This window comes from Eleutherodactylus coqui, chromosome 1 (genome assembly GCF_035609145.1).
Source record: "Eleutherodactylus coqui strain aEleCoq1 chromosome 1, aEleCoq1.hap1, whole genome shotgun sequence".
NCBI classification, from domain to species: domain Eukaryota; kingdom Metazoa; phylum Chordata; class Amphibia; order Anura; family Eleutherodactylidae; genus Eleutherodactylus; species Eleutherodactylus coqui.
This window is the reverse complement of record NC_089837.1, coordinates 43,009,541-43,020,055: the sequence shown is the minus strand read 5'-3', so window position 1 is coordinate 43,020,055 and position 10,515 is coordinate 43,009,541. Positions and strand designations below refer to the sequence as shown.

At 45.1% G+C, this 10,515-nt stretch overlaps 2 protein-coding genes across 2 annotated transcripts; both read left to right on the top strand.

Moving 5' to 3' along the window:
* The first annotated feature begins 1,206 nt into the window (after positions 1 to 1,206).
* Positions 1,207 to 5,413, top strand: LOC136609245 (oocyte zinc finger protein XlCOF29-like). Its single transcript, XM_066589151.1, has 3 exons — positions 1,207 to 1,350; positions 3,350 to 3,447; positions 5,052 to 5,413. The coding sequence occupies exons 2-3, from the start codon at positions 3,370 to 3,372 to the stop codon at positions 5,283 to 5,285; spliced, it is 312 nt and encodes a 103-aa protein (XP_066445248.1). The 5' UTR covers positions 1,207 to 1,350; positions 3,350 to 3,369; the 3' UTR covers positions 5,286 to 5,413.
* Positions 5,349 to 8,122, top strand: LOC136616019 (zinc finger protein OZF-like). Its single transcript, XM_066594196.1, has 3 exons — positions 5,349 to 5,433; positions 6,410 to 6,538; positions 7,095 to 8,122. The coding sequence occupies exons 1-3, from the start codon at positions 5,349 to 5,351 to the stop codon at positions 8,114 to 8,116; spliced, it is 1,236 nt and encodes a 411-aa protein (XP_066450293.1). The 3' UTR covers positions 8,117 to 8,122.
* The last annotated feature ends 2,393 nt before the right edge of the window (positions 8,123 to 10,515 follow it).

Here is a 10,515-nt window from a genome sequence, read left to right as displayed (position 1 = left end):
CCATGAGCATGCTGGCCCTTGTTTATCCTCACTTGCAAGATAACACCTCACAACTTATATAAGCCATCCCTTGAAGTTTCGCCACTTTATCAATTTACATACCGCTATCCCAGGATTTTGGCACATCGGTGTATCAACTAATGTTTATTGCTGTGGCAGAAGCTGGAGGAGCCGGGGGTGTGAGTACTTAGTACTTGGTGTGGTACACCTAGAAGACGCTGGACAGCCGTCTGATCTCATAGTATGGGGTCACTAAGTATCCCAGCACTTTTGTCATGTCGGTGTAATACACAGAAACACTTCAGACAGTTCTACAGTTGGGATACAATATGGCCAAACAGCGAGTAGTAATAATCCAATGGCGTCCTGTTGTGTTGGCACTAACCACGGATGTATGGGACGGGGGCGATAGTAACAACTACAACACCTACAAGTCGGAAAGGGGAATCCCCGTGGCTGAACATCTCCGTCTCTGGTCACGGACTGGTATCAGTGGTACTCATATACTGAAAGCACTCTCTAGCTCCATGTACCCCTGAGAACGCTGGTCGTCTGGTGACAGGTCGGGGGCGCTCTAGTGCTAGGCTTTAGCTTCAGATCTCTGCTGTAGGTATTTATCTCTTCACTACTGGTTGTGGTGCTTTCAGTATATTAGTACCACTGATACCAGTCAGTGACTAGTGTTATATATGCACTAGTTCACATGGTCATACTGGTTTCTATGACTCAGTGTGCATGAGCCATTATGCTGGAGGCGGTGGAGTGAGCGCCGGCTCTACCAGTCCCAATTAAGTGTATATACACCCAATGTGAGGCAGGGAGTCTATATGTTCAGTCCGTATAATCATTGTTTACTGCTGCTGCAGCATAATCTGTTCTTTTTCTATCGTTTTGAGGTGAAATTTTATATGTGATTAATAAAAGTGTACTTTTAAGGGGATCCATTCAGGTTTGTTGCTTCTGGCAAATATATTGATTTTGGAACAAATCCACAAAGTCTTCAATTTCTTCTACTTCATACATAACACAGAAGCTCCATGCTGTGTGTTCACATGACATATCGCCACTTCTTATCATCTGCACACTGAGCTCCATCCCTTATATACTGATCACATGACGGTGACATCATCACAGCTCCTTCTGTCACCACTCCTCACTGCTGAACTCCGCCCCTTATATACTGATCACATGACTGTGACATCATCACAGTGTAGCAGGTCCTGGTCCCTGCTGTTATCAGCCAGCGGATACATATACGCCACATGGTCACTGATATCAGCTACATTCACACCGGTCGGTTGCTGCATTTTACAACAGTACCAGATCTCTGCGTGTGACTCCGGCCGGCAGGTAAGAGACGCCGGAGGGGTTCTGCAATGTTGTTGTGTTTTTCTTGTGTCATTTCTGTACTTGTGTAACGAGGAGAGCCCAGCTCTCTGCAAGGACTTGTGTAGCACAAAGGGTTAACGGGGTTGTACTATAAGGCCATATGCACACGGGTGGAAATTCTGCTGCGGGATTTCCGCCCGTGCACGCCTGCATAGGATTGCATTAAAAAACGCAATCCTAGGCAGATGGCCGCGGTTTGTCCGCATGAAATCGCACGCAGAAAACAAATCGCGGCATGCTCTATTTCCGTGTGGGTCTTGCAGAGGCCCGCACAGAAATGTCACCCCCAGCTCCGCTCTGCGCACATAAAAGAGTCGGAGCCGCGGGATAGGTGAGCATCGCACTGGTCCCTGCAGGGGCTCTTGCAGCGGGATCCGACCCGGCCGTCTGCAGGCGGCCTAACTGAACGAATATGAATTTTGAATAGTCACATGAGCAATTTTCCTCGGAACGCATAGTTTTTAATGGGGCCGGAAGACGCATCGCACGCGTACAACGCGAGGTCTCCCACTGAAAACAATGGGAAAACACTCACGGCTGTGAGCGGCACCGGAGGATCGCAACCTCACGGACGTGATGGGAGGCATTGCTAACAGAAAAACGCCTCGCATCCGCCAGCACATCGCACGGGTGTGAGCGTGATATTGGGACGGGTTTCATGGCTTGATATTGTGCTCAGCCGTGTGTAGGTTTGGCGCGCCAGAATGCGGGGTTGTGGTGATGGCGGTCTCTCTGCTATCCACCAAAACGACAGCCGACAGAATGTTTGGCATGAGACTTTATAATGGGCTCCAGTAGGGAATGATGGTAGCTGTTGTCGTGACGCCAGTTCATAGCCCGGCCTGACCCGCTATGAGCAAAGTTTTTGTGAGGGGATTTGGGGGGTTGCAGACCCTTCCCCTGGAGGGTGGTGTAGTACTCAGTGCCATGCAGGGGGTCTTGGGTGAGACGGAGATCCAGGAGTTAGGGGAACAGGTAACATAATATAACTCAGTTATTCCTAATTCTCAGTGACTTTAGGCCGTTGGCCGGCGGCGGGGGTCCTCTCTGGAGTTGGAGGATTGGGGAACTGTCTGCTTTCTTTAAATAAATTTCTCCTCTATTCACAACTCTCTCTCTATCCTTCTTTCTATATTCAGTGAATGACATCACTGAATGACTGTGATTGGCTCATCGAGTGCCGGCTGTGATAGGCTGCTGGTGCTCGATTAGCCAATCACAGCGCTCGCTTTGCTGGAGGTGGGGTATTCAAAGCTCCGTCACTAGCAGAAGCTGAGATGGCAGATTGGCAGATGGGGAGGAATCTGCAGTTTGCCGCAGCGCCGCTGGAGGCTATCAGGACGCCGTGGACCAGGTAAGGATTTTTTTGGGGGGAAGGGGGCATGATAGCTAGGTCTTATTTTCATTGGAGGACATATATTTCAAGCCTCCCCTAAAAACCCGGTAGGTCTTACTATCAGGGTATGACCTATTTTTGGGGAAGCACGGTAGCAGTAGTATTCCCCCAAAAAGCCATCTACAGTCACAGCCACATTGCCTCCCCAGTATCAGCCATGGGTCAGGTTGTAATGAGTCGGGTCATTTTGTCTGCTCGACTGTTGCCTAAACTCCCATAAAAGTGAATGGAGAGAGCCAAGTATACCCTTCTCTCCATTCATAATCTGCCTGGAAGTGGTGGCCGCCTCACCAAACAGGTAGGGGACCCCCACTCTTCAAATTGGTATGGGTCTTGGAGGTGGCACCTACTATGGCTATATCATATACGCTTGTGTTGGGGATACCCCTTTAAACCATGGGGTTGAGGGCTTTGAGACCCTGCTGCTCTTAATACTCATTAAATGAGGTTCTGTATATCTTACATGATGATGTCCCTTGTATGATTTAGAGTCTTTATTCTTAAAGCCAGCAGTTCTAGAACCCTCCAGTTGATCCATTTTTCTGATGTTCTTATCCAAAACAGTTCTTCATGATTCACTGAGAATGGACAAAGACAGCAATGAGATTACCAAGAGAATATTAAACGTCACCTTGGAGATCATCTACCTGCTGACCGGAGAGGTAAACTTTTGAATATTTTTATGTTCTTTATTGTATTATGTAGCAAGTCAGACAAGGATAAGGGAAAATACATCATAGGAAGTAATAGGAACAATCCAGTGTCCTGTAGAACGGCTTCCAAACCTTCCAAGTGAGGGAGAACTAAAGAACTGAGCAGCAGAGAATGTGAAGATCGGCCACCAATATGGTCAGTTCTGTATGGTGGGAACCAATGAGCTAATAGTAATGTTGTAGGAGCAATGAGAATGGGAAGTAGGCTCCTTGTAATGAGGAGGAAAGGGAGGCAGGAACCAGCAGGATCACCTGGCCGGAGGTTAGCCTGGTCCAGCTAAAATTAATTGTATATCCTTTAGATTGATGATTCCCAACTTTTATTACAGATGTGTTTCACAAATCTTTGTTAAAAAAAAGTATATCAATCCAGGGAATGGCTCTACCCCTCCTGTCCCAGTGATGGTTGATGGAGATCTTTAATTTGGGGTCAGCCACATTTTGGACTCGTTGAGTGAGGAATTCATTACAGTACTTTGTTCATTGGCATGGTTGCGGGCCAGAAGAAAAGACATGGGTTCCGGCCATAAATGTCTATACGAAACGGCTAGTTATGAAGTTTCATAGACCTAATCCAAATGGACCTGGTCCTAAGGGTCCTGAGGCCTCTTCTAGCATAGGAGGTACTGTTGCTGTAGGTTTTGAGTTTTGTTCACAGAAGTCTGGTTTACGCTGGAAATATCAGGACGGGACATCCGTATATATGGAAAGTTCCCCTCCATCTGTTATTTCACATGATACCTGTGCTGGTTTATGTTCTTTGTTCCACTGTGTGAACATAGCCCAGGGACTGTTCAGGGGACTGGTTTCAGTACATCCTGGTCTGATATGACACTGTGGAGAATTGCAAATTTCTCAACGTTATTTAAAGTGGATCTTACATTGTCACTTTAATAAAAAATACCTTGACAATGTTGTGACTACAGAGCATGGCATAGGAGGCTCTGTGTGTTGTGAGGCGAGGCTGTACATGCCTATGGGGGTCTTAAGTAGTGTCTTCCTGTTCATAGAGTGGTTGTCCTGACAAGGATGAAACGTGACAGTGGCACAGTCTACAAGATGTGAAGGAGTTCAACTGGTGCTTCTGACTGTGAAAATAGCGTTGCTAAGGAGGACATTGCCGTTAGGGAATAAGAATGTGCAAATATAATTGGCATAGTGGCATTATATCTGCAGAGTGTGGAGCCATTGCTGATGAAAGCCTGAGTTCCACCCAATGAATAATGCATGGGGAGTGTGATTACTAGAGATTATATAGAGCTGAGCCAGTATTGAGTGCCATTGCCATATGCTGCTTCCATCAGTTGGCCAGCTTGAAGTCTGGTGACACCTTGTCAGTTCTTTGCTTAAGACCTTTCACCATTTTTATAACCCATCTGTGGACTTGGTCTATTTTATCAAGGTATTTTAGTAGATGAGTTCTCCAGAACTGAACCCAGTATTCCAGATGTGGTCTCACTAGACCTCTATACAGCGGGATCACTATCTCCCGCTTTCTACTGATGGATGAATACTTGGTTCAGTTCTCTACATGTCTCTCTCTCCATACACAGGATTACACAATAGTGAAGAAGACATCGGGTGATGGTGCGACTCCCAACAGCCATCTCCATGAGTCAGGAGGATGGAGCCAGAGGCCCATCACAGAGGCTCCACCTCACTTATTGATACATGAACAGAAGATCCTAGAACTCACCAACAAGATCACTGAGCTGCTGACTGGAGAGGTGACCCTGCTGGGAATGCTGGGTAATTATACAGTAACAGCACTAGAGGAGTCTGGGTAATGACGGTGTCATTGTGTGTGTCAGGTTCCTATAAGGTGTCAGGATGTCGCTGTCTATTTCTCCATGGAGGAGTTGGAGTATTTAGAAGGACACAAGGATCTGTACAAGGACGTCAAGATGGAAAACCACCAGCCTCCGATATCACTGGGTAAGAAGAGAGTTACATATGTAGTGGAGAAAACAAATAAATATATTTTGTCATATTTTTTTTCAGACTATTAGATGCACTTTTTATCAGAACAAAATGCTGTGAGCGGTTTGTGTCTAAGGCGGCTTTTACACAGAACAATTATCATTAAGTTTATATCTGGGTGGTGCGAAACAATCATTCAGTGTAAACGCTGCCAGTGAATGAACGAGGAATGACAATTGGTTCGCTTGTCGTTCAGTTTCTGTAGGTATAAAAATCAATTGCCGATCGGCCCGTGTAATCGGACAATCATTCATCTATGAATGACTGCCTGTCTGCTATGAATGGTGGCAGGAGGTGATCCCCAACCTGCTCCATCTCCATTCACTAAGGCTACCTACACACGGCCATACACATTAGACTTTAGTTGTCCAAAACCTGCTATTAATGGTGGGTTTGGCAGCTGGACAAGTCTCTAACGTGTCTGGGGTGGCTCAACTTTCATTTGGCAGAGGATGTTGGAGAAAAGACGAAGCGGGGATTTTAACTTTAATAGCCGGATCCTCCTGTTCCCTGGGAGATGAGAAGGCATCAGAGAACTAAGCCAAAATAACATACAAAAACAGTTGTTTCAGGGTGCTTGCCCCTCATCAGTGTATAGTAGATTTCTGGCGTGACTATAGATGTGGGTTGGGAACGCTATCTTTTCTCCTTAAGTAGAGCACCTACTACACACTGATAAGGGGCAAACACCCTGAAACAGCAGCCTGTGTATGTTGTATGGGCTTGTTTTTCAATTCCCAGTCATTGTTACAAGGCTTTTATAAAGAGTCTAACAATGACTTGCAGGAAAGCTGCCTTCCAATAGGTGGCACTACAGAGGTATTGTTCCATCTCCCTTATTTCAAGGTTACTACAAATTCAATCAATTTCTGTACTTTAGTGATTTAAAAAAAAAAAAACCACGAAATCCTTTTTTTCTTACTCTTAGCAGATAATCCACTTGAGAACTCAGAAGGAAACTTGATGTTATCGTGTAATTATAAAGTAGAAGATGAAGATCTCATGCAGCGCTCTTCAGCAGAAAACCTCATCACCCTTCATGTACAACCTGTTATTAATGGTGGGTTTGGCAGCTGGACAATTCTCTAACGTGTCTGGGGCGGCTTAACTTTCCTTTAGCAGAGGATGTTGGAGAAAAGAAGAAGCAGGGATGTTAACTTTCATAGCCAGATCCTCCTGTTCCCCGGGAGATGAGAAGGCATCAGCGAACTAAGTCAAAATAACATACACAAACAGTTGTTTCAGGGTGCTTGCCCCTCATCAGTGTATAGTAGATTTCTGGCTTGACTAGTGAGAAGCCTCTAGATGTGGGTCGGGAACGCTATCTTTTCTCCTTAAGTAGAGCACTTACTACACACTGATGAGGGGCAAACACCCTGAAACGGCTGTCTGTGTTTGTTGTTCGGGCTTGTTTTTCAATTCCCAGTCATTGTTACAACGCTTGTATAAGGAGTCTAACAATGACTTGCAGGAAAGCTGCCTTCCAATAGGTGGCACTACAGAGGTATTGTTCCATCTCCCTTATTTCAAGGTTACTACAAATTCAATAAATTTCTGTACTTTAGTGATTTAAAAAAAAAAAAAACACGAAATCCTTTTTTTCTTACTCTTAGCAGATAATCCACTTGCGAACTCAGAAGGAAACTTGATGTTATCGTGTAATTATAAAGTAGAAGATGAAGATCTCATGCAGCGCTCTTCAGCAGAAAACCTCATCACCCTTCATGTACAACCACCTCTTATCAGTACATTTCTGTCATATAATTCCCCTAATCATTTGAAACCTTCTCCTGACCAATCACAGCTTGTCAGTACAGACCTGTCATATAATCCCCGTAATCATGTGGAACCTTCTTCTGGCCAATTGCAGATTGTTACCAAACCTACAGCTCCCAAAAGGGGTAAAACATTTCAGTGTGATGAATGTGGAAAGCATCTTCCAAGCAGAATACGTCTTTTTACACATAAAAATGTCCATACAAGGGAGAAACTGTACCGTTCACACTGTAGGAAACGGTTTTTACATAGAGCACAGTTAATTGCACATGAGAGAACTCACACAGGAAAGGAGCCATTTTCACATTCAAAATGTGGGAAATCTTTAATCAAAAAATCAGATGTTGTTCAACATCAGAGCAATCACACAGAAGAGAAGCCGTTTTCATGTTCAGAATGTGGAAAATGTTTTGCACATAGATCAAACTTACTTGTACATGAGAGAGTTCACACAGGAGAGAAGCTGTTTTCATGTTCAGAATGTGGAAAATGTTTTACACGTGGCTCACAATTACTTCTACATGAGAGAGTTCACACAGGAGAGAAGCCATTTTCATGTTCAGAATGTGGAAAATGTTTTGCACGTGGCTCACAATTACTTGTACATGAGAGAGTTCACACAGGAGAGAAGCCATTTTTATGTTCACACTGTGGGAAATGCTTTGCACATAGATCAAACTTACTTGTACATGAGAGAGTTCACACACGAGAGAATCTGCATTCATGTTCAGAATGTGGGAAACGTTTTGCGTTGAAATTAAATCTTATTTTACATCAGAGAAGTCACACAGTAGCGAGGCCTTATGTTCATAATGTGGGAAATGTTTTACTACTCATACCAGTTGTAAATAGCAATAAATAATTTACACGAGGAAGACGTTGTTTGATTTCTGTATGTGGAAAACATTTTACAAGGAAACCAGATTCCTATTTGAAATGTGAAAAATAATGAAAAAAAAGATTTTTAATTCCGTTCATTTTTATTGTGATGACAGATAAAACCGCGCATTGGTTAGATTTACAATTTACATTTCAGATGGTGAATCTGTCCATCAATCTTTTCTTCATACAAAACCACATAAACATGACATTTTAAAGCTAAAGAAACATAAAAGGTGTGGATTGGGTAAAACAAGGAGGGGGGTGGGGTGAGGGGCAGGGGAGAGAGGGGGGGTACATTTCCAGAACCATCACAACCATGACCCGAAAGAACCCATCCCTCTAGACCTTTATTACAATAATAATAATAGCTTTTTAATCCATTTTTAGCCAAGTTTCTCCTAAGCTATGCATTCTTCTCTGCCTTAGGCCTAATAGTTTTTCATACGAGCAATGCTCCAATGTCATACTGATCAAATTTTGGATTGTGGGTGTGTTAGGGGCCTTCCACTCTCTGGCTATTAGCAGTTTAAGGGCTTATTCTGATGACCGTATATCGGCCTGGTTTGCATGCCCCAACGATATACAGCGTCCTTCTCTGCAGGGGAGGAAGGCTGGAAGTGTTGGGAGCAGTGCACTGAGCTCCTGCCCCCTCTCCGCCCCTCGCCACTATTTGCAATGGGAGGGGTGGAGGAGGAGCTAAGTTTTCAGCTTCTGTGTCAGGGGACTGTGAGCTCTGTATAAGTCCATGTCTTTCTGCCCACAGTGAGCTCTGCTGCAGCTGCAAGGAGTGAGAGACACTGCTGGGAGAAAGATCAGGCGCTACCTTAGGTGTCCCTGGTGTTGTGAGGTGATTTGTTGGGCTCTAGGAGCCGGTGGTCAGCAGAAGTTTTCTTACCCATTCCTTGCTTTGTAGCGTCCTCCAAAGACACCGCTCCAACGGGTCTCTGCTCTGTGCGGCGTGTGCCGGCAGCCCACTCCTCCTTCCCTCCTTCACTCGTGCGAGCAGTGAAGAAGCTTGTGAGCCGCTACGGGCCAGCTTTTTCTGGTGGACATTGTGCAGGGCAATCCTCTGCTAGGTTTCTTTAGCTGGTTCCCATTCTTCCTGTGCTTGTATTAGCTTTTAGAAGGCCCTCTTGTGTGGAGCGTAAGACTAGCAACCGCTCTGGTCTCCATCCAGGCCACGCCCCCCCCCACCCCCCCTGAAAAAAGATGAACACATCGGGTTTTGCTTTCTCCCTGTCCACGGCAGTGATTTCGCCAATGGTAATTCGCTCGCGTCGGTTTTGTGCGATGCATATTTAACGCGCACGAATATGAAATCTATTCATTTATTCACATGAGCAATTTTTTTCACTCACTCTGCGAGGAAATGTGATCACAGCGTGTTCTAGTTTTGGATGTTCCTGCAGGAGAGATCGCTCATTGTTCCTACATGACCTTGGAAAAAAATACATGGCACTCGTATGCCATGTGACGTGCACGTGACTGTTATGTGACTTTTTCTCATTATATATATATATATATATATATATATATATATATAATTAGAAATGAGCGAACGTACTCGTCCGAGCTTGATGCTCGCTCGAGTATTAGGGTACTCGAGATGCTCGTTACTCGAGACGAACACCACGCGGTACTCGAGTCAATTCCATTTCCTTCGCTGCATGTTTTGCGCCATTTTCTGGCCAATACAGTCAATGAAGTAAAGGAACGTCAGGCAGCAGGTTTTCAAGTGCAATGTATTTTTTTGTATCCATAGGAGTACAAGGTAAATGCTTCTGGATACATAAAAGTGCATTGCACTGAAAAACCTGCTGCCTGACGTTCCTTTACTTCATTGACTGTATCTGTTAGGATTTGGATCTAATCCCGCTCTAGGCGTGCAGACTGCGTGTTTAATAGAAGGACCCCCCCGGATGGTGGCGGTGAGTGCTGTTGGTTTCCTATTTTCTCTGTATTTTTTGGCCAATAGACATGCAGGGACGTCCTGTGACGTTCCAGCCCTATCCCACCCCCCTGCAGTGAGTGGGTGGCGAGATCAAGTGACCGAGTATATAAAGCAGTCCCGCCCGCTGCTCGCCTCAGACACACGTGGGCAGAGATTAGTGAGGGTGCTGCTGGTGCTATAGTTAGTGTTGGCGTCTTCAAAAACCCCAACAGTCCTTCTTAGGGCCACATCTGACCGTGTGCATTACTGTTGTGGCTGCTGGGAGCAGTTTTGCACACAGTTTTTGTTTTCCTCTTGGGCTATGCAGACTATTGCGTTCTCAGTCTGCAGCCAATTATACAGAGTATAGGGGCAGTACTGGTCAGGCAAGGACAGTGGTAGTGTAGAATCCTGTCAACAAGTACCCCAAAAAAGCTCCTCCTTAGGGC